Source organism: Mercurialis annua, linkage group LG8 (assembly GCF_937616625.2).
Source record: "Mercurialis annua linkage group LG8, ddMerAnnu1.2, whole genome shotgun sequence".
Taxonomy (NCBI): Eukaryota; Viridiplantae; Streptophyta; class Magnoliopsida; order Malpighiales; family Euphorbiaceae; genus Mercurialis; species Mercurialis annua.
Window position 1 is genome coordinate 1,224,883 of NC_065577.1, and position 24,369 is coordinate 1,249,251.

Genomic DNA, 24,369 nt, shown 5'->3' on the forward strand with positions numbered 1-24,369 from the left:
AGAAGGAAAGCATTTGTGAGAAGAACTGGACTCACGACTTTGACAGTTTATTGTCTAACGCTTATCTCATTTAAGTTATAACTCGTTGATAATTGTTCATTTAGTTAAAATTGCACATATTTAAAAATAGACATTTTAGTCTAAATTACAAAAAATGCTAATATAATATACTAATTAATTAATATTTTATAAATTAGTTATAGCGTCATTTATTAAAAAGAGATAAAATTAAAAAATAATACTAATTCAAGTCATATTAAAATTTTAAATGAACAATTAATTATAGATAAATTCATTTGTCTACTTAGACGACTAAAAAATGGAGAGTAAATAACTCAAAATTAGGCTAATAGGCTAAAAAATCACCGTTTTTTTTTTCAATAGCATCTTGACTTTATAATTTCATCAATTTTATTCTTCTCGTATTTTTAACTTTCAATATCACCATTAATTGAAAAATTAGACAATTCCATTACTATAAAAATGTAAATATTTAAAACAACTACATTTAACAATCACATCATACTTTTGTTTAGGGGTGGGCATGGACCGGTTAACCCGTCCATGAGGGTAAAATATAAACCGGTCCATAGTAGTTCGGTTTTTAAAATTAAAAACCTAAACCTATTATTTAAACGGTTAACCATTTAAAACGGTTCGGTTTTTCAGTTTTGCGGTTTTTAACCATGTAGCCATTAAAAAAATAGATATAAAAAAGATAAAATTTATAGATAAAATTTTAAATATAGTCTAATAATTAAAATTTAATTTTTATTATTTTTAATTATTAAAATATAAATTTTATTTATTCCTATTTCAATTAGGTATATATATATTTTATTAAGAAAAATAAAGTTTTTTCAATATATATATATATATATATATATATAGTCCTAAAATAAAAATATATTGATAAATAATATATTTTTTAAATATTTTTTTTTGTTTAGAATTGTTATATATGTAGATTATAATATATATATATATATATATATATATATTATAAAAATATATATTATTTATAAACCGGTTAACCGGTTAACCGAGATTTCTAAAATTTCAAAACCTAAACCTAAACCATTAACCATAAAAATCAAAAATTAAAATCTAAACCTAAACTTTTGGACCGGTTAACCATATTTTTCGGTTTGGTTTTATAGTTTCGGTTCGGTTTTGCAGTTTGACCGGTTTTTTTGCCCACCCCTACTAGTTTTGTCTACTTGAACAAATTTAAAAAAGTTTTTCAATTTAAAAAAAAATAAAAAATTCCGATCCATCAAATATGATACATTTTGGCACCCCCGTATACTCACCATTTCACCTTTCATACTTCAAAGTATTAACGTTGCCTCACCTAAATACTAAATTTAAGTGTTAAGGGTTCTAGCCTGTGCTTCTCCACAGTCCACACTATGACCAAGTTGTTCACATTTCAAAGGATGTCTGTTAGGGAAGGAATAACTAGGACTTCAACCAAATCAAATCAATTTCTGAGTTATTCATAATTATTCAAAAAAAATAAACCCATTTAGTATCCATTTAAAGAAAAAACACTCCAAAACAAATTTAATATCACAAACTGTAAAACATAATAAAAACTCTGTTTTTCACTCATTGGAGCATTTTAACAAACACCTGGCGTGCAAAATATTCTCCTCTTCAAAACACTAACCACAGCATATCTTCTTCAACTCATCAGCAACTGATTCATTAACCGAATACTGCTCATAAAAAAATAATCAAAATCCAAAATAAATTTAACCATGAACACAGTGTCAAACAGACAATATATTTTACCAAAAAAAACAAGAAAATGACCTTGTTGAGGACCCAGATAGAGTGATTATAAGCTCGGCGAAAGTGCTCGTTGAGGGCAGTATCGTCATTTGCATCAACTTCCCTGAAGTTAACGAAGTTTTCGCGCGCGAATTTAGCGTAATAAGGCCTTGTGTCGGCCGGTAGTTGCCGTACTAGCCTGAGAACTCCGCCGTAAACTTTCAGTGCTTTCTGCATCTTTTGTTTTCTAACGACGGTCGTTTGCGGTTTGACTGAATATTTTTTGTGGCGGGAGGAGTGATTTTCCAGCTATAAAGATTTGATTAGTAGTATTAAAACTAAATTTAATTTTCTTTTTGAAATTTAAAATATTTAAATTTACATATTAGATGAAGGGAAGTTCTTACCTAGACCCGGTCCATAAAAAATTTATTATGAAAACATGCACGAGATACTAAAAATAGACGATTTTGCTAAAGTGCGAGTTGCTCTATTTGCAACGCGCCTAATAAATATGTTATTATTGCGAGTACGAATTTATTCGGACTACAATTATATTACAAAGTATTTAATTATTAAATCAACTTGATACTCGTAGTTCTTTAAATTTATGATGTTTATAAAAATATAGGATTTAAATGTATGTATGTATGTCAACAAACACTATAAATATATAATAAATATAGATTTTATTAAAGAACAATTATAATATTAGAAATCGTAAAAATAATTCTAAAATATAATTTATGAAAAGATTATATTAAAAAGGAAAATATAAATTATTTTAAAAGTCTTATTTTTATTTTATTTAATTATTGGTTGTCTAGAATATTTTCATGAACTAGAATATAATTTTAAATTTTAAATAATTAAAATTTAATTTCTTATTATAATAAGAGTAAAATATAATACATTCAATCATTTAGATTAATGTTTAGAAACAAAATATTTCATATATGTTGTATTTAAATTATATATTTATTTATGGGCTTTTTACACAATCAACCAACATTGGCTAAATCTTTACTTTTATACGGGTCAGATTTTCAGCTATCTAAACTACCATGTGCGGACACAATTCTTATTTTTATACGGATTGTATATATTCAACCCTAATAGTAGAGACATCATAATTTCACTTTTTCTCTCTCCTCATTATTCAATTCTCTCTTCCCCTCAACTCAATTTTCTCTCTCTTTACTTATGTTTCTTTCTTTCACTCTCAAGTCACCTCTTTTTTACCGTTTTCCGCCGTCTTCCGCTGAGCCGTCCTCTATTCCTCCGCTCCTCCGTCATCGTTCTCATCATCGTCTTCTTCGTCATCTTCGCCAACAATATCATCTCCTCTACTCGTCGTCGTCATCTATTTAAATTCAGATCTACAATTTATTCATTATTCTTCTTCTTCTTTTTTATTTTCAGATCTACAATTTTTTACTGTTTTTTCACGATTAAACATGTATACAGATTATATTTAAAGAATATAATGCTGATTTCATGTTATGTAAAATAAATTTATGATTATATGAAATAATTTTTTGTTATTTCTTCATTTTGTTTTTGTGTTTGGTTGTATTTCTGTATTTATTTATTCTGCAGCTCGTTTTTTTGATGATGGTTGATTACTGAATTATTATAATGTTACAGTGTTGTTGATTTGTTGTTGATTTTGTGTTGATAATCAGTTGGTATTCCTTGATTTTAACATCGGAAAAAAATTAATTTTTTTTGGCAAATTAGATAACTTTATCCGCAAAATAAACTAAATAAAATAAAATTTAATAGAGACTAGATAATTATATGTTAGCATTATCATGTTGACATGTTGTTGATTTCTTGTTGATATTTTATCGATTGTCACAATTTTTCAAAAAGTTATGTTTTATTTTATTCCTTATGTTGATTCGTTGTTGATTTATTGTTGACATTATTTTGATATGTATTTCAACTTTTTTTGATTTTCAATTTTATGTTGACATGTTGTTGATATACTGTTGATAACATGTTGATTTTTCAATCATTGAAAGAAAAATAAAGTTAGTCTTAAATTGATGTATTAATGAACTATTGATATGTTTTTGATAATATGTTGATTGTTTTTTACTTAAATCAATCAATATTCTCATTTTACAAACATCTTGACTAAATTAACATTAATTGTTGATTCTTTGTTGATTAATTGTTGATATTATTTTGATAAGTATTTTAAATTTTTTTGATTTTCAATTTTATGTTAACATGTTGTTGATATACTGTTGATAACATGTTGATTTTTCAATCATTAAAAGAAAAGCAAAGTTAGTCTTAAATTGCTGTATTGATGAGTTGTTGACATATTTTTGATAATATGTTGATTGTTTTTGGCTTAAATCAATCAATGTTCTCATTTTACAAACATCTTGACTATATTAGCATTAATTGTTGATATCATGTTGACATTATGTTGATAACTTGTTAATATGATAGTAGTAATTCTACTAAAGAACAATAAAGGTACAAAATGTTTAAAATAAATGAATCAGATAAAGATGTTAGCAGAGTAAGTAATCAAAACAATATGAAAAAACAACAACAATAATTCAAATGAAAAAATAAAATTATTCTTACATATAAAAATAAAAAAATATTAAATATACACCAGCACAACAGTTCACAAATAAAGAAATCTATTTCAAAATATATTTTTTCCTCAATTCTCTTTGCAGCTGCACAGTTTCTTCAAAATCACTTGTATAATTGTTTTGCATTCCACCTCTCATACCTAACTAAATTTCGACAAAGACGGTTATGATACAGTTTCATTTCATCTAACGAAAGTTTATTTCACAGACAATAATATCTTATTTGTCAATGTTAAAATAAAAAGAATCAGTAGATATCAACATAATATCAACATAAAATCAACAACACTGTAATATTACAATAATTCAGCAATCAATCATCATCAACAAATCGTTCTGCAGAATAAAAAAACGCAGAAATACAACAAAACACAAAAAAATGCAGAAATAACAGAATTTTATTATATAAAATCACAAAATTATTCTATATAACATGAAATAAGTATTAGATTCTTTAAAGATACTCGTTATACATGTTTAATGGTGAATCAACAGTAAAAGATAAACAAATTACAGATCTGAAAATAAAAAAAAAGAACAAAAAATTTCAGATCTAAAATTAAAAAGATAAAAAAAAGATGGCGCGGCGAGACAAAGGCGGAACGATGGAGGCGGAACGGTGGAGGCGGAACGGCGAAGGCAGAACGACGAAGGCAGAACGGCGGAACGGAGGAGGCGTAACGGCGAAGGCAGAATGGCGGAACGGAGGAGGCGGAACGACGGAAGCGAAGGAGCAGAAATCGTGAAAATTTTCTTTCACAGCTCAAAAGAAATCGTGGAGAAGAAGAATGATTGAGAGAAATAAGAAAAATCGTATAAAACAAAGAAATTTGAAGTACAAGTTATTAAAGTAAGAAAACGAGGTAGGTAAAGTAAAGATTTAACTTGTCCTGTATAAAAGTAAATGGGCTGCCAAAATCAATATTTTATATAAAAAGCCCTTTATTTATGGGTCAGCCCGGATGATACTTGGTTATCATAACATCTCAATGTTAACCCGGTCCAAAACGAACGGGCCTGGATGATACCAGGTCTGTACGAGGCCTAGATTTAGCTTTGGATATTTGATCGGAAGATTCATTTATTACAACCTCAACTTATCAACTTTGCCAGTAAAATCGGGACAAGAAAAAGAAAATCAAAGCGCCTATGTTATTTTATAGCACTATCATCGCTATCTTTATCTTCATCTTCTTGAAATTAAGGTTAAATTTTTACTCTTTTTAGTTTTAAGTTTAATTTCTGTGTTTTTTTTATGTTGTTTTATAATTTTTCTGCTAATTTTAAGCTGTGATGCTGATCATATGCGTGTTAGTATGAGTGTTAGTTATGGTGAAATTTAAAAGAATTATCTTTATTTAAAAAGTATGTTATGTTATTTAGCTAGACTATGGATTAAAAAGTTTGCTCTTTTAAATAATTATTGCTGTTAATGTATTATGTATGATGGTATTGGTAAGAATGATTTGATATGTGTTACCATGTGTGATGAAAGTTTGAGAATTTAATTATTGTTTGGTAATTGGATTATGTTACATTGATTCTGTGTTTGATAGCTTTTTCGATATGTTTTATTTTATGTAATATTTTTTATGGTTTTTCATAAGTTGTCTTTTAAGCTAGCTAAGTAGCACGAATACTTCATTCGATCAACTTTTTCTATTTCGAAAAGTGTTGGAAATTTGGCGCTTTGGACCGTTTTCAACTCAAGAAACCTTAAAATAGCATTGTTTCGTTGTGTGATGAAAGTTTGAAAATTTGATCATTGTTTGGTAATTGGATTTTGTTATGTATCGTGTTTGATAGCTTTTTCAGTATAATGTATGTATATTTTTATGGTTTTTCATTATTTGTCTTTTAGGCTAGCTAAGTAGCACGGGTACTTCATCCGACCAACCTTTCCCATTTTGAAAACATGTCGAAAAATTGGCTTTTCGGGCCGTTTTAACGTAATAAACCTCAAAATAACACTGTTTCGCTGTGTCCGTATTCAAGTGCCTAGTTTTCTCGTATACATGTTCGATGTCTCCGTATTCAATTGTCCAGTTTTCCCATATACGTGTCCGTGTTACATAGTTCATAAGTCAACTACTGAAAATTAGGCCATTATGATACTGCTATTGTCAGTGTCTAAAAAGTTCACCAATGCAAGAATGCTCCTCCACTATTGTACGGGGTAGGGGGAGGATGGATGCAATTTTATGCAGCCTCCCCATTACATATTTACGAAAAGGCTGTTTCCACGCCCCAACCTTGTAACCTTCAGGTCACTGAATGACTAAGGAGTAGCTTTACCACCACATCAAGGCTTGTCCTTCTGTTGTAGAAAAATTGATAGTTTTCCCTTTTAAACCGATATGATTAGCTGGAATGGATTACTAAGGAGACAAATGTTTGTTATAGCCATTGGTATCAAATCAACAATTAGGCTTTATCTGAAAATCTAAGGCAATTTTGTCATTCTAATGTGTGTCGTATTGCCTGCAGTATATTGATGTCATTGGTCATTGGCCATGTTAGCTGTGAGTATGTTTGGGAGTAGTATTGGAGGAAAGATGCAAACAGGTCTGTTAGGTTTTTGTGTGGTAATAATTATTTATTATCCTAGTTTAATTATGCTATAGGGGTTCCTACAATCTATCAAGCAATATTCCGATAAAAAAAATACATATATGAATGCCAAGACATTGTATATTTTGGTGTTCACATCAATATCTTTTTAATCAAAATATTGATCTGTATTCCAAATTGAAAAAAGTTGATTGTTCATGTCTGACGTTGTTATTATTTAATGTTCATGTTGTAATTGCAAAAAACGCTAACGTTCATGATTTAATTTACTTTTAGCCCTTTTTGAAACATCTAGGCAAAATAGAATAGGGAATGTAAAGATTGAAACAAAGTCGAGCATATTGAAAACAAAAGGAAGAAATGTTGATATACAAAACTAAGTTTTTAGCTTAAATTTCTATTGCTATGCTTCATTTTTGTGATTTGTACTGTTTCTCAGCCTTAGATTCTTGTTTTTAATTTTAATGAGTGAATATATTGTGCAATTGCTTATTCTTCAGTACAATCTTCGGATTAGATCACACTGTGTTCTAAAAGCACCTTAGTTGGATTGGAATTTATAAAGCTAGAAACGTAAAATGGCTGTGTAAACATTGGTGGGTATCAATTCTAATATTTCTGTTTTATGTGAGCAGAAATAATCTTTCCGAGTCGAGGGATCTTGAAGATTCTGAAATGAATACCTCTGAAGATTCTGAAATGAGTACCTCTGAAGATTCTGAAACCAGCGCCTCTCAAGACTCCGACCACATCGGCGACGAAAACTCCAAAGTTAAGATGTGTTTTTGTAACCATCCTGCTAAATTACGAGTCTCTCATACAATCAGAAACCCTTTTCGATTATTCTACAATTGCCACAAGTACTCCGATGTAAGTACATCATTCCTCGATCTGTAAAAACAAGCAAATTTTCTCGTCATTTATCCGTGCTGATTATATCATTTTTTGTTGCTACCAGAATTGCGGATTTTTCCAATGGGTCGATGAGCCAGAATTAACCGGCGATACACATGTTGACGAGCTAAATCTCATCCGCAATGAATGTATTCGATTACAGGGGAAACTTGAAGAAAGCGAACTGGAACGGAGTCACGATAGGCATGCTTGGGAAAGGGAGAAAGTCGAGCTAATGTCGAAATTCTCGACTATTCAAACTGAACTGGATGAAATCAAGAAAAGAATTGAATTTGCGAATGAGTCCGATCTTATGCCTCCAATCCATAAATTATCCGACACAGATGAAGACGATAATGTTATTGAGATTCATGCTATGTAAGGTAGAATTAGATTTCTGTTGCAGATGTAAAATCCTTTTTTGCTTTGCTTACAGAGTTTTTATTTCTCTTGTGAATATATTTAGTGTTACTATGCAAAATTCTATGAATATTGATTTTTAGGGAGATAGGTATGCAAATTTTGTCGAGAAATTTCAGTTCAGCTCCCTCTCTTTTTGGCATTACACTTGTACTGCATAAATATTGCTCCCGAGGCATTGATACTGCATAAATTTTAGAAATTTGAGTTCAACATTGCCATGCTTTCTAGACAAGCTTGGAGACTTATTAATTCGAAAGACTCTTTGATGTGTAGAATGTTTAGAGCTCGTTATTTCCCAAATAGTAGTTTCCTTGATGCTAAGTTGTGTTCTAATCCTAGTTTTGTTTGGAGGAGTATTTTTTCTACTCAACCGGTTATGAAATTGGGTGCTCGGGTTAGAATTGGAGATGGCAGGTATACTAGAATTCGGAAAGACCCTTGGTTTTCAGACGGAGATTCTGGCTTTCTTGTTTCTCAGCCTTTGTTAGGTATTGAAGATGCCATGGTCTGGCAACTGCTTTCTACTTCAGGTTTGGAGTGGGACTCTGATATTCTTCATGATGTTATCGAGCCTGTTGATCGAGCACGTATCTTAAGAGTGCCGTTTAGTAGAAGGGAGGTAAAGGACAGTTGGGTTTGGATTTTGGACGATAAATATCGGTTCTCGGCTAAAAGCATTTATAGAAGTTTGGTTGGAGAGTGCAGTGGCATCAGTAGCTCAGTTTGGTTTGGTCTAATATTTGGAGATTGGCAATTCCTCTCCATGTTAAAAATTTTCTATGGAGGATGGCCTCTGATTTCCTTCCTACTGCCGAGGGTCTTGCCTCTAAAAGAGTCTTCATCAACTCTAGCTGCCCGCTTTGTGTTGATGGTTTTGAAAATGCTGTTCATCTCCTTAGCTGCTGTTCCGTAGCTGCAGATTGTTGGAGAATGGCGTATCTGAGTTCCTTGGCTGGTTCGAACTTGGATGTTTTTTCTTGGTGCAAAAATTGTCTTCAAGATCTGGAGAAGGAGAAGAAGGAATTGGCAGCTATGGTGTGTTGGGGAATCTGGACAAACAGAAATAAGATGGTTTGGCATGGTGTCAAATCCAGTCCAGTGGATTTAGTTAACCAGGTTAGTAATCAGCTAGTAGCTTGGTCCGGAGTGAGAAGGAGGACGGTTTCAGATGTGTCCAGAATCATTGACAGAAATGATGGTTTGGTGAAGTGGAGGTCGCCGGCGACAGGTTGGATTAAGGCGAGCACAGATGCGGCGGTCTTTCAGCAGGGCGAAGGGATCGCTGTTGGTTGTATTGTGCGAGATTTGAAAGGAAATATCATTCAAACAAGACAGCAGCAGTTTCTTGGAGATTTCTATCCGAGATCAGCAGAGTTAATCGCAATTAGAGAAGCTCTAAGTTGGTTGAAGGATTGGCACAACGTGGTGATTTTGAGTCGGATGCAATGGATGTTGTTTTGGATATTAAATATCCAGTTCCTGCTATAGACGATATTATTCTCGAAGATTGTATTGATTTATCGAAGCAGTTACGTGATTTTTCTTTTTCTTTTGTAAGACGATTTACTAATCGAGCCGCGCATGTTCGAGTGCAAAATGCTCGTTCCTTGTCAGGTTATCGGATTTTGCTTTCAAACTTCCCCGAATATTTTACGATTGTAACTGATTCGGACATTGCTTAATAATATCACGAGTATTGATTATCAAAAAAACAAAATTAAAATTTGAGTTTGATTGAATTCGACTTGATTATATAAATGTTTCTAGTATAAAAATAAGAGTCAGTAAATTAGTTTAAACTCGATTAGGCTTGTGTGCTTGTCTAGTGCAGTATTTGATGTTCGAATTCGAGTAGTTCGAACTTTGGGTAGACTCAATTAATGTTTGATTGATTTTGAATATTTTTTAATTAATTTTGCAGAGCTCTTAAGTTGAATGGATTCAATTACACCTGTATGCATGGAATCAAATTCAACAATGGTCGGTTTGTGTATTGTATTTTTTTTAACAATTTGGTTCGGCTTGATTTTAAATTTGAAAAATAAAAATACTAAAAATTTCGAACTATATAATTATATCGTAATTTTTTAAAATTAATATTTTCAAAAAATAATACTACTTTCGTATGTGTTAAAATGCTAAAAATGTATTATACATTACAATTTAACGTAAATTCATTTATAAATTTAATATTTTTTACTTTATTTTTCTTTAAAACTTTTAAAAGAAATAATTGTACTTCTTTTCCATAAAATCAAAAATCATACCGAACCGAACATAATTCATAATTGTATCCAAAAATTTGATCCGGGTTTTATTTTCTTAAAAAACTGATCAATTTTGATTTTTTACTGCCGAACCGAACTAAATTAAGGTTTACACACCCCTAATTACACACATAATAATCCAAAGTAATTATTATTTCCTACAATAAGAGTTGGTAGAGACAAAATAGACAGTAGCTGGTAGATTTGTTCTTTATAGTACTATTTATGGAAGCTAATTAATAGAACCACTTTTACAAGTGGGAGCAAAAGAAAAAAAATCATCAATAAAATAAAACCAACAAACAAAAGTATATATGGTTAGATTAGGTGAAATGAAATGAATGGTGATAGTTTTAAAGGCAAGCATATCATGGGTCATATTATCCATAATTCTACATCTAAAAAATTAAAGTTTAAATTTGTAAAATCCTTATGAAATTAAAATGGAAGGCATAAAAAGAATTTCTTTTGATCCTTGTTCTTGTCTTGTTTTCTATTTTAAATTCCTCTAGTTTTATTTATTAATATTGAATACTTGTAATACTTCTAATTTTGTAGATATTAAGTTGCTTGTCATATAAAAGCATTAACATTGTGATTTCAAACATAAAAAAAAGGGGCTAATTCCATAAAAAATCACGAACTTTACACGAAATTTCATTTTAATTACGACTTTTAAAAGTTGTCATATAAAACCATGACCTTTCATTTCTTATTAAATATATCATCAATTATTTTCCGGTTTAGTTTTACCTTTCATTTTTTTCCAAATCAGCCGGATTCCGGTTGTCACGTCAGAAAAAATACACTTAAAATTAATTTTGTGATATATTTGAAAAAAAAAAATGAAACTTCATGATTTTATATGGCAACTTTTAAAAGTCGTGATTAAAATGAAACTTCATGTAAATATCATGATTTTTAATGGAATTAACCCAAAAAAAAAAAACAATTTAGATAACTAATGTCAATAAAATAGAAATGCACAGTCTGAATTTTAATAAAGTTAAAATAAGAAAACGAGCAAATTCTTATTCCATCACCTAATTGCGCCTCATTTTGTTTTCGTGTCAAATGGTTTAATATCTATAAAATTAAGAGTCAATTCTAATAAAATACTAAACGTTTACGAGTTTAGTTATAACCAGACCTTTCAAAATCAGCTAGTTGATCCCATTTTGGGATATTTGAAATCTTTTTTAGCCATTCGCGAAAAAATATCAAATTTTTTGTAATGAGTTAAACTAGCCAATTTTAATTGATTTTGCTAGAAAGGTTTCAAATATCCCCTATCATTCAAAATCGGCTATTTTAACTTATTCAGGAATGACAAATTTTTCGGTTTGATTCACAAATGGCTGAAAAGGATTTCAAAATCCCAAAATGGACTAAACTAACCGATTTTAAATTTTTTGGTTATAACTGACAAAACCCGTAAATGTTTGGTATTTTAGTGAAATTAACCCTAAAATTAATAGTAAATGACTCAATATTGACAGATGAAAATGGGGTTTTTTTCATAAACAACCAACATTTGGTAAATTATTACTTTTATACAGACAAGAGTTTTCAATATGAAAACTACTGTACACGCTGAAAAATATTACTTTTATACGGATCTATATATATAAAATATTACAAGTCAAATCCTCGTAAATGAATAATTTTCTCTCTCATCACAATTAATTTTTCTCTCCTCTCTCTCAAATCATCTCTTTCAGCTCGTGTTTGCTCCATCGTTTTCAGCCGCTATGTCCTCTGTTCCTCTGCTCCTCTATCATCGTTCTCATCATCGTCTCCGCCAACGCCATCATCTCATATGATCGTCGTCGTCATCAATTTTGATTTCAGATCTACAATTTATTCATTGTTCTTCTTTTTCTTTTTCTTTTTTATTTTCAGATCTACAAATTTTATACTGTTTTTTCACCATTAAACATGTATGAAGATTATATTTAGAGAATAGAATGTTAATTATATGTTATGTAAAATAAATTTGTGGTTTAATAAAATAATTTTTTGTTATTTCTGCATTTTTTGTGTTTGGTTGTATTTTTGTATTTTTTATTCTACAACACAATTTGTTGATGATGGTTTATTGCTGAATAATTATAATGTTACAGTGTTGTTGATTTTATGTTGATTTTGTGTTGATAATCAGTTGGTAATTGTTTGATTTTAACATTAAAAAATTTTATTCTAGAAAAATATTGGTAAATTAGATAATTTTGACCGTGAAATAAATTAAAAAAAATAAAACTTAACTGAAATTAGATAATGATATGTTAGCATTATCATGTTGACATGTTGTTGATTTCTTGTTGATATTTTATTAATTGTCACCGTTTTTTAAAACTATATGTTCTATTTTATTTTTTATGTTGATTCGTTGTTGATTTATTGTTGACATTATGTTGATAAGTATTTCAATTTTTTTTCATACTAAATTTTATGTTGACATGTTGTTGATTTGTTGTTGATTTATTGTTAACATTATGTTTATAAGTATTTCAACTCTTTTTCATATTCAATTTTATGTTGACACGTTGTTGACATAATGTTGATAACATGTTGATTTTTCAATCATTGAAAGAAAAATAAAGTTTAGTCTTAATTTGTTGTGTTGATGAGCTGTTGAAATGCTTTTGATAATATGTTGATTGTTTATGACTTAAATCAATCAATGTTCTCATTTTACAAATATCTTGACAAAATTAGCATTAATTGTTGATATCGTGTTGACATTATGTTGATAACTTGTTAATATGATAGTAGTAATACTACTAAAGAACAATAAAGGTACAAAATATTTAAAATAAATGAATCAGATAAAGAAATTATCAGAGTAAGCAATCAAAATAATATGAAAAAACAACAACAATAATTCAAATGAAAAAATAAAATTATTCTTACATATAAAAATAAAAATATATTAAATATACACCAACACAATAGTTCACAAAATATTAAAAGTTTATTTCACAGACAATATTATCTTATTTGTCAATGTTGAAATAAAAACAATCAGTTGATATCAACATAATATCAACATAAAATCAACAACACTGTAACATTATAATAATTCAGCAATCAATCATCATCAACAAATCGTTCTGCAGAAAAAAAAACACAGAAATGCAAAAAAATGCAGAAATAACAGAATTTTATTATATAAAATCACAAAATTATTCTATATAACATGAAATAAGTATTAGATTCTTTAAAGATACTCTTTATACATGTTTAATGGTGGATAAACAGTAAAAGATAAACAAATTACAGATCTGAAAATGAAAAAAAAAATCAGATCTAAAATTAAAAAGATAAAAAAAAGATGGCGCGGCGAGAGAAAGGCGGAACGATGGAGGCGAAACGGCGGAGGCGAAACGACGAAGGCGGAGGCAAAACGACGAAGGCGGAACGGCGAAGGCGGAGGCGGCGGAACGGCGGAGGCGAAACGGCGGAAACGAAGGAGCAGAAATCGTGAAAATTTTCTTTCACAGCTCAAAAGAAATCGTGTAGAAGAAGAATGATTGAGAGAAATAAGAAAAATCGTATAAAAGAAAAGAATTTAAAGTAGAAGTCATTAAAGTAAGGAAATGTGGTAGGTAAAGTAAAGATTTGGATTGGGCTGTATAAAAGAAAAGAGTGGCCGATTTCCTGTATTTCATATAAAAAGCCCATGAAAATGCAAGGAGTCAATGTCAAAATTCGGACAAATACAAAAATTTAAATATTCATTTTGCTTAAATAAAATTATAGATAAACGGAGCATAAACATGAGAGTAAATAACAGGATATTATAAGTGGTTGCTCTACAAACTTCTAATTACTGACTGTTTATAATTTTTATATATTATATATTTACTAATCGTTTCTATCTTTGAGTCAACATTTTTATCTTTTCTGTAATTTTTTCCAGGGAAATCGTCATTAAAAATTAATTAATTCAAAATATAATAAATTCAAAGTATTAAAAAAACAGTTTAATGATAAATTGTGAGATTATGAACTAAATTGCAAAGGATAATTGATTCTGATAGAGCCTATTAAAAAAATAAAATACAAAAATAGATTCCATTATTATATGATGATATTATGGGAGAATACAATTGGCTTAATACATAGTTTGACCCCTGAACTTGTACCCTTTTACCCATCTAACCCCCAAACTTAACGTCTCACCTATCGAACCCCTGAACTTGTTAAATAATCCGATTTGACCCCCGAACTTGATAAATACGTAAACATTGAACCCCTCCGTACACAATTTCTTCTAGAATGTTTCAAGTGACAGGTGGACACGAAGGGTTCAATATTTACATATTTATCAAGTTCAGGGGTCAAATCGGATTATTTAACAAGTTCAGAGGTTCGATAGGTGAGACGTTAAGTTTAAAGGTTAGATGGGTAAAAGGGTACAAGTTCAGGGGTCAAACTATATATTAAGCCGAATACAATTGGTGACATACAAAGGTATGGGGACATGCACGAGAAAATGAGCATCTCAGTCCCAGATTTGTTTGCTGTCTAACTTTTTACTGCAAAATCAGATTTCTGTTTCAGATCCACTTCTCACTTTAATGACAATTTCATTTTTCATTTTATATAATAGAAAATATCTTTATATAGATTATACAAAAGATGCATATGTATAGATCAACAAATTTAACGTTAAAATCACTAGTATTATTTTTCTATTTTTAGAAAATTTTACAAGCTGGATTATTTTATGTATTTAAATGCTCTCGGTTTATGTACGAATTTCTCGCTTATTAAAAAAGTATGTTTCTAGCGGAATGGGTGAGCAATGACTTCTTTTTCCTTAACTAGGAGTTTCGATTTCAAATCCTATGTGTAAAGAAATTTTATAAAATGATTGAAGAGTTTTATCCTATTCAATTCGATCCGAATTAATCAAGACAATAGTTTTAAATATCAAGCGATATTAACTAAAATTTAAACGAGATCTATTACAACAAAGGCCTTGTTTGTAGGCAGTGGCAGGAGAGGTGAACCAAGTTCACCATGTAGAATTATGAACCACTCATTTAATATTTGACACGTGACGTTATTATTTGTATGAACCGATTAATAAAAGACACAATTATTAATGATTATTTAATATATTTTATTTAGAATTAATGTCCCTTTTATTAATTGGTTCATATAAATAATTATGCCATCATATAAATAATTATGCCACGTGTCATGTATCAAATGGATGGTTTATAATCTTACTTGGTGGATTTGATTCACCTAAAAATTTCTCCAGTGGCGGAGTCGCATAAAGAAACCTTGTGCCCTCAAACTTTTCTTTTTGTTCATAGAAATCCTTTGATTTTTCTTAGATATGTTTATTAAGTTTACATTTTTTCTATTTGGCCCTCTAAAATCTAGTTTTGGCTCCACCATATGTAGGCGTAACTTCCTGTAAACGCAAAAGATTATCTATCTAATTATGCTCTTTTTTTTTAAAAAAAAAAAAAATCTGCTCAAAATAAACATTTGCAAAAGAAAATAAAATTAAAAAGTACCACAAATCTTTTGTAAAGTTATAAACTTTCCATCAATAAAAAAGCTATACTAATATTATTTAATCTTTGACGTCAAGCATGCAACAGAAACATGACTCGGCTCTGTAGCACATCTGATTATTTATTTAAATGAACAAAAAATCTCATTAATTAAGAATACTAGTATAAATATTAATTAATTATCCATCAACCTCATTAATAAAGACAGTGTCTAGTATCTCACGTGAAGATAGTACTACTATTATCAATATTTTTAAAACCGAATCGGACCAGCCGGTCAGACCAAATTAATCGAAGATGGATTAGCTACTGGGCCTGATTAGATCAAATATTTAAAAATAAAACATCAGTTATAAACAGGATTAAATTTTAAACTATAACATGCTATAAAATGACTTTTTTATTCTTTAGAATTTTCATATTACATGCTATATTAATTTTTAGATTTTTTGGAAAGTTTATTTTATAGGAATAATATTATTTTTGCATTTTTTTCACTTAATGAAATTTTGCATTACATGATTTTTCGTTTAAAAATTAATACTTAATTATTAAAAAAATTTAAAAATAATGCTATTTAATTATTTATTTTAGTTCAATTTATAGTACCACATAAAGTGATAATAATAAGTGAATAAATTTAAGGAGGAAATTGAAGCAATATATATATATTTTTTAAAAATAAACAAATAAAAAACTATCACGTCATATAATATAACAAAATGAAATAAGATAGGTGATTTAAATAGTATTTTTTGAAAATAAAATTAAAAAATTTGAGATAAACTAATTGAACCAATCAAATCGTACACCGCTTGAAAAACCGGTTCGATCTCTTATCCGGTTTTAAAAAAACATCTCTATTTACTATACAGATTCTGTCTGCGACTCTACAGCCGCGTTATCAGTTAATCAATTTAAAGTAATTAATTTTTTTTTAATTTCTTTCCAAAATCTTTTTAGATGCTTAATGGTCCTATCAAGTGGGCCCTACTTTCCGACACAACACACCGTTTGCATTGATTAGCTGCTTCATTTCACTTCACTTCCTCACTTGTTGTTGCCTTATTTAACTGAGAGATAGTTTAAGGAAGAAAACTTGAAATAATAGAGAGAAAAAATGGCGGATGAGGATGGAGAATGGGTGGTTGTGCGGCGGCCGGCGGAGAAAGATTGGTGGAAACCGACGGTGGATGACGGTGGTGATGATGATGATGATAGGCCATTGAAGGTTGTTTTCAGAGAGCCAGCTAAGCATTGGACTGATGCAATTCCGATTGGAAATGGTCGCATTGGTGCTATGATTTTTGGTGGCGTTTCTACTGAAACTCTTCGAATTAATGGTAACTTTAATAACCATATTTTTTAGAATTCTTAAAAGTTGAAGGAGAAGATTTTTTTTTTTTTAGAAAATTTGAGGGGGGCGGTTGCCACCTCAGCTGGTTCCTCCCCTGATTACCCAGATAGCAAAATTTGTTCCTTGGAATTGATACTATCAAAAAGCTTACAGCTCTTTGAATTAATATTTTAATGAAAAAGCTTCAAGCTTTTTGAATAATGTTGTTGTTTGTAGAACAATGTAGAAGATTAAGGTTAGTTTAATGTTCTTTTTGGTGTGTATTAGTAGAAAAATGTTTTAAGGTTTTTGTTTAGTATACTGTTGGATTACTTGCAAAGAGAAAAAAGAAGAATGGTTTTAGTTTGTAATTGAAGAGGCTAAATAATTGGTTGCAAATCGATACAACGATTGAAAATCCGGTGAAAATTGATAACATGGAAGCCGGATTTCCGGAAAGGTGTGTTTTGACGTGCGAGTGACCGCCAACTCCGGTTTTCGCATCATCATTTCCTATGGAATTTTCAATCGGTGTATCAATTTGCTAAGAAATGGTAGTTGGTGTATATATTTACTAACTTTTATAAAATGTGACTAAATTGCAAAAATATGTATAGTTCGTGAATTTATATATAAATAGCCCGCTCATTTTTTAGCCGAAGGGATGAAACAGTGGTTTTGCTTTTGTGAGTTACATTAGTTTAATTGTTTAAAGAATTATGTTTTTAATTTTCTTTTTCTGTCAAAAATTGGTAAAGAAGAATTTAAATCAATTGAATTATAGATTTTGTTGTATGGTTCTTGATGATGTTGTGGATATAATCATTATTATGTTCATTTCTTCTAACTCACCATATATTATCTGGATTCTTTTAGAGGATACTCTTTGGACCGGGATTCCTGGAAACTACACTAACCCCAATGCTCCCGAGGCACTAACACAGGTTAGAAAACTTGTCTATGATGGGAAATATGCAGAAGCCACTGCAGAAGCGGTCAAATTGTCATCCATCCCTTCCGAGGTATATATGAATTTACTAGCCGAAAGACCCATATTACCTTAATTCATGTTTGCCACGAAGAACAGGCCTTTTGTTGTTAGTAATGCTCACTGTTAAATCATTTTAATGCATTTATTTTGTTCAATTACAATAACAGTTCAGTTTTCTTTAATATTTTTATCTCTGACTGTTAATTTTGTTGTGAAGATCTATCAAGTACTTGGTGATATAAAACTAGAATTTGATGATTCCCATCTCAAATACGACGTAAAGACATATCACAGAGAACTGGACTTGAATACTGCCACAGCAAGAGTGAAGTACTCCATAGGTGATGTGGAATATACGAGAGAACATTTTGCTTCTAATCCTAATCAAGTGATTGTGACGAAGATTTCCGCAAGCAAATTGGGGTCGGTATCATTTATAGTGTCTTTAGACAGTGGGTTGCATCATCATTCATATGCAAAAGGTGAAACTCAGATATTTATTGAAGGCATTTGTCCTGGTGAAAGGGCTGCACCACAGCTGAACGAAAGTGATGAGCCCAAGGGTGTTAAGTTTACTGCAATTCTTAGTGTAAAGATCAGTGGGGCTAAAGGAAAGATAAATGTTTTGGATGACAGAAAACTGAAGATAGAAGGTTCAGATTGGGCGGTTTTAAGTCTAGTGGCTTCATCTTCATTTGATGGACCTTTCACGGTACCTAAAGAGTCCAAGAAGGATCCTAATTCAGCGTCCCTGCATGCATTAAGTTTAGTTGAAAGTTTATCCTATAGTGATTTGTATACACATCATTTGGATGATTATCAGGCTCTTTTTCATCGCGTCTCGTTGCAGCTTTCGAAAAGCGCAAAGAGCATATTAGGAAAAGGACCTCTGGGTGTGAAGAAACTTTCTAAAAATAATTTATTCTTCAAGGGGACCAAAGATGATACCATCTCTACTGCGGAGAGGGTCAAATCTTTTCGAAATGACGAAGATCCATCCTTGGTGGAACTTCTGTTCCAGTATGGCCGATATTTGCTTATTGCTTGTTCAAGGCCTCGAACTCAGGTGGCAAATCTACAGGGAATATGGAGTAAGGATAATGCGCCACCGTGGGAGTATGCTCTCTCTCCCTCTCTCATATTTGAAATCAATACATGTATGAGTGTATATATGTGTGCATGACTGCGAATGTATGAAAAGGAGATAGTACATATAAGTTCACACAGTGCATATGAGTTCGAATTTGTTACGTTGTTTACGTGTTGACATTGATTACTCCATGTGAATGATTTATGTGATTTTAGTGCCTAATGATCGACCTGTTTTTCTTTCCCTTTTATACAACTTCGAGGCTTGTGTATAAATTTCATTCCATCAGTAATCAGCACAAGTTGTTAAATCGTACATTATTTGTATATTGATGGTGATCTTTTTGACCCTTCTTCTATTACAATTTCAGCGGTGCTCAACATCTGAACATCAATCTACAAATGAATTACTGGCCTGCCCTTTCTTGCAATCTTCGTGAGTGTCAAGAACCATTGTTTGATTACATATCTTCTCTGTCAATCAATGGAAGTAAGACAGCAAAAGTAAGTTTTTATTCAATTCATATATAACAAATGAAGCTGTCCATAGGATTTTAATTGATAAGTTCAATTGATTAACTTCCCAATATGCAGTGTTCATAGTTTTCATTGCTTGTAGCTCTACTTAAGAATTTTAGAAGTGCAGGTGAACTATGAGGCAAATGGTTGGGTGGCTCATCAAGTGTCTGACTTATGGGCTAAAACATCTCCTGATCGAGGTGATGCTGTTTGGGCGCTATGGCCAATGGGTGGTGCTTGGCTTTGTACTCACTTATGGGAGCATTATACCTACACCATGGACAAAGTAAGATCCTAGTTATCACTAATTCATTATCTGCTTGTTTTTCGTAATAAAATAAGATATTAGTTGAACTCAAGCCATGCTACATCCATGAGTTTTTCTTCTTCTTTACAAGTAACAAACAACCTAATGTCGACTTAATGCCCTTGATTGAGTTTCCACATTTGTTCTTGGAAGTCTTGTTCTTGTATGTAGTTTATAGGGTTTTTTTGATGAATAATTTATAGGGATAAATGCTAATGAAATCATGAACTTTGCGTGTTTTACAATTAAAACACGAACTTTAAATCTTGGCAATCTGACCATGAACTATCAATTTTTGCAATTTGGAATGCAGAGCTATTTTCCGATCAAATATGCTGACGTGGACACGCTAAGTTAATCGAAAAATTACCCAGTGTTCTGAATTGCAAAAAATTGATAGTTTGTGTCTTACATAGCCAAAAATTAAATTTCGCGTTGCAATTGCACAATACACTAAAGTTCATTAATTTCTTTTGCAAGTAACCCTAATTTATACTTATAATATTTATTGCAAGTTTCTTATTAATGATTGTGAATGTATGCTTCACAACTAGGATTTTCTAAAAAATAAGGCATACCCTTTGTTGGAAGGATGTGCAACATTTCTGCTGGACTGGTTGATAGAAGGACCCGGAGGGTATCTTGAAACGAATCCATCAACTTCACCGGAACACATGTTTATCGCTCCAGATGGTAAACCTGCAAGTGTTAGCTATTCAACAACTATGGATGTGGAAATCATACAAGAAGTGTTCTCTGAAATTGTTTCTGCAGCTGAGGTTGTACCTTTATTTTCTGCTGAATATACATTTTAGTCCGTCCTTGTTGACTCCTAGTCCTTTTTTTAACTAATATACTTTTTACTTACAGATTTTAGGAAGAAAACAAGATGAACTTGTTCAAAAAGTCCTCGAGGCTCAACCGAGACTTAGACCTATAAAAGTTGCCAGAGATGGTTCCATCATGGAATGGGTACGCATCTTTGCTTAAGATATTTAACTAGAACTTAATGATCACTCATTAACTATTCACGTTATCCTATGCACTGGATATTATGAAATTTTAAATTTTTGGGGGTTGAAAAGTTCTGTTTATTTTCACAGGCTCAGGATTTTGAGGACCCGGAAATTCACCATCGACATGTTTCTCACCTCTTTGGCATATTCCCAGGCCATACAATAACTGTTGAGAAAACTCCAGACCTCTGTAAAGCTGCTGACTATACCCTTTATAAAAGAGGTGAATATCTAATAATTCTGTTCATAACTTGCATCTAATAATTCTGCACACAACTTATTGTTGTAACTTGTAAGTATTGACTATTGAGTGCATATTGTGTAATTGTTAAAAAAAAGATCTTAGAAATTTGACAAAAAGAGAACAAAAAAATGTCCGCTTTGACTTGATAAAATGACACATTATTGAGCTGTTTATCTTTATATTGCTGCTGTTGCAAACTTGCAATAAACACATTCGATTGAGAACTTATGCACTACTAAATTTCTAAAGTAGGTCTTGCATAAGGCTAGCACATTTGTATAAGTAATATGATGGTAGTTATTAGAAACCTATATTGCACGGAAACTTATGGAGTTCTACATTTCAGCATTTATTTGAATTTCCAGAAAGCTTAGAAAATTCAAAACTTAAAAGTTAAAATCTACTTTCGTAAAAATAATGTCAATTCGTTGTTTCCGGTTTTAGATTTTTTTTTTTCCGTGCAACATAGTTTGAAACTAGTTAGCTTTTCCATGTAGAGAAGCATTAATTTTTAAGTTTCTTGCACATTTTAATTGCTTTCTACGTAGCACTGACATTTCATTCAATCAACATTTTCTATTTCGAAAGCTTGTCGGAAACTTTTCGGAGACGGAACTTCATTTTTAAAATAGAAAACCTTAAAATAACAGTAGTGTCCATGTCTAAGTTGTTTTCCCGTATTCGTACCCTTTCTATATAGATTGCTTTAGATTCATTAGGATTTCATCAAAGGTAAATCCTGCCTAATCTCAAGTTCCTTTTATTAATATTTTCCAATAATGCTTATACAGGAGAGGAAGGTCCAGGATGGTCAAGCATGTGGAAAGCTGCACTATGGGCACGCCTACATAACAACGAGCACGCTTATCGGATGATCAAGCATTTGTTTGACCTGGTAGATCCAGATCGGGAAGGCGAGTATGAAGGAGGTCTATACAGTAACCTGTTCACATCACACCCTCCTTTCCAAATCGATGCGAACTTCGGGTAAGCATAATTTTTTGTAGTGATGATAAATAGATGGTACAGCTCGATATCTTGTGCATTAAGGCATCTTTTCGAGTATCATTGATTGTATGCTTTGCTTTAAAACATTATAATAATAATAATAGAAATAATTAAAATAATAGTATTGCAACACAAGAAACAATGTTGTGAAGAACATTGCCTTAGGTGATAAACAAGTTTCTGGTGACTTGCATTTAGGAGTATGCAAATGTCGAACCAAACTTAATAACATTATCAAACATAGTATAAATTTGATTCTGTTCGATTCAGTTTAATGTCATAAAAGAATTCTAATTTTTTTGGCTGGTTCAGTGTTGGAAGTAAAAAATATTTTAGCTCAAATTTGATACAAACCAAACCAAAAAAATCAATTGAACATATACTAGTTTGGTTTGGTTTGGTTTGGATGCAAAAATATAACCAAACTTATTAACAGAATCAAATAATATATATATTTTGTTTTGTTCGATACAATTTGATATTATAAAAAAATCTAATTTTCAGGTTGGTTCGGTTTTGAAAGTAAAAAAATGTCAATTAAATTTGATACAAACCAAACCAAAGCGAACAAAAATATCAACTGAACCGACTAGTTTGGTTTGAATTAATTTAAATCCTTTTAAATTCAGTTTGATTTGATTTACTAAATTAGTATTAATCAAAAATTTCAGTTCAGTTTAAAACGAATGCACATGCATACTTACATTTCAATCCATATTGCAACTTCTGGTTGCAGTTTTCCAGCAGCAATAGCAGAAATGTTGGTCCAGAGCACAGTAAAAGACCTATACTTACTCCCGGCTCTTCCTCGGGACAAATGGGCGAGCGGTTGTGTCAAAGGACTAAAGGCGCGAGGCGGAGTAACAGTCAACATATGCTGGAAAGAAGGCGATCTTCATGAAGTTGGTCTTTGGTCAAAAGAACATAACTCTGTTATTACTGGATTGCATTATAGAGGAATCACAGTGAATGCAAATATATCATCTGGTACAGTATACACGTTCAATCGACAGTTAAAATGCATAAAGACATACGCTTTATCTCGAGCAGCTTCGTGCTAGAAAAAGATGGTATTACACAAATGATTTTGTAATAATTCTGGAAAATGAACAAGGAGGTCTTCATTTATCTATCATTCTTTCATTGATCATTAATTACTCTCATTTTCGCTTATGCATTACACTGTAAGCACAATTCTGTTAAAATGGTTCAAAGATTTAATATCATTCAGTTATTGATTCGTATTCTGTGAATCTAAATATATCGACCCCAGTCCGAAAAGTGACTCGTGCCTGGACCTGTTACACGGTCTTTCTATATGACGTTTTATGTAGTTGTTTCTTCTCTAATTTAATTGGTGTGAACTTGAATCTAATGTAGATGATGTAGGATCAAAATTATGTATTATCTTTAAAGAAAAATGCTTAAAATTTTACAGTTTAAATATGAAAATGAAGTGTAAAGATGAATGACACTCATCAATGATATCCATTTCTCAGTTACTTTATAACAGACTAAGGGCCTGTTTGGTTCAGCTGTTTCTTATAGCTGATAGCTGGCTGTTGCTAATAGCTGTTGGCTGGTAGCTGATAGCTGATAGACTATATGTGTTTGGTGAAATTTGATTAGCAGTTGTTGTTTATATATAAAATGAGTGTAAAGGACATAATTTTTATGTTTATTTATTAATTTATAAATATATTATATTATATAATATTCAATAAAAATATTAAAAATTATTTTTTTATTACAAGGAACGTTTAGTTTAAA

General features: G+C 30.9%; 3 protein-coding genes across 6 annotated transcripts; 2 read left to right on the forward strand and 1 right to left on the reverse strand.

Moving 5' to 3' along the window:
* Positions 1-1,468: 1,468 nt before the first annotated feature.
* Positions 1,469-2,080, reverse strand: LOC126660984 (LYR motif-containing protein At3g19508). Its single transcript, XM_050354721.1, has 2 exons — positions 1,819-2,080; positions 1,469-1,721 (listed from the first exon to the last, which is right to left on the reverse strand). Exons 1-2 carry the CDS (start codon positions 2,011-2,013, stop codon positions 1,668-1,670), a joined length of 249 nt encoding a protein of 82 aa, XP_050210678.1. The 5' UTR covers positions 2,014-2,080; the 3' UTR covers positions 1,469-1,667.
* A 3,295-nt stretch (positions 2,081-5,375) lies between these two features.
* On the forward strand, positions 5,376-10,024 carry LOC126662216 (uncharacterized). Of its 4 annotated transcripts, none has more exons than XM_050356120.2 (3): positions 5,376-5,602; positions 7,604-7,838; positions 7,927-10,024. In XM_050356120.2, exon 3 carries the CDS (start codon positions 9,072-9,074, stop codon positions 9,771-9,773), a length of 702 nt encoding a protein of 233 aa, XP_050212077.1. In that variant the 5' UTR covers positions 5,376-5,602; positions 7,604-7,838; positions 7,927-9,071; the 3' UTR covers positions 9,774-10,024. The 4 variants fall into 4 exon arrangements, with proteins under 4 accessions (XP_050212077.1, XP_050212079.1, XP_050212078.1 ...); XM_050356122.2 differs by having other exon boundaries at positions 5,423-5,602; positions 7,927-8,534; XM_050356121.2 differs by lacking the exon at positions 5,376-5,602 and adding an exon at positions 5,696-6,962.
* Positions 10,025-17,180: 7,156 nt separating this feature from the next.
* On the forward strand, positions 17,181-23,843 carry LOC126661093 (alpha-L-fucosidase 2). The gene is made up of 10 exons (XM_050354858.2): positions 17,181-17,432; positions 18,302-18,447; positions 18,634-19,532; positions 19,877-20,009; positions 20,152-20,310; positions 20,886-21,110; positions 21,202-21,303; positions 21,435-21,570; positions 22,383-22,578; positions 23,336-23,843. The coding sequence occupies exons 1-10, from the start codon at positions 17,210-17,212 to the stop codon at positions 23,658-23,660; spliced, it is 2,544 nt and encodes an 847-aa protein (XP_050210815.1). The 5' UTR covers positions 17,181-17,209; the 3' UTR covers positions 23,661-23,843.
* Positions 23,844-24,369: the final 526 nt, after the last annotated feature.

Coding starts and splice junctions, on each gene's coding strand:
- LOC126660984 (XM_050354721.1), bottom strand. CDS start 2,013: ATGCAGAAAGCACTGAAAGTTTACGGCGGAGTTCTCAGGCTAGTACGG. Junction 1,722..1,818: donor CTATCTGGGTCCTCAACAAG/GTCATTTTCTTG, acceptor TTTTATGAGCAG/TATTCGGTTAATGAATCAGT.
- LOC126661093 (XM_050354858.2), top strand. CDS start 17,210: ATGGCGGATGAGGATGGAGAATGGGTGGTTGTGCGGCGGCCGGCGGAG. Junction 20,311..20,885: donor ATACCTACACCATGGACAAA/GTAAGATCCTAG, acceptor CTTCACAACTAG/GATTTTCTAAAAAATAAGGC. Junction 21,304..21,434: donor ATGGTTCCATCATGGAATGG/GTACGCATCTTT, acceptor TTATTTTCACAG/GCTCAGGATTTTGAGGACCC.
- LOC126662216 (XM_050356120.2), top strand. CDS start 9,072: ATGGCCTCTGATTTCCTTCCTACTGCCGAGGGTCTTGCCTCTAAAAGA.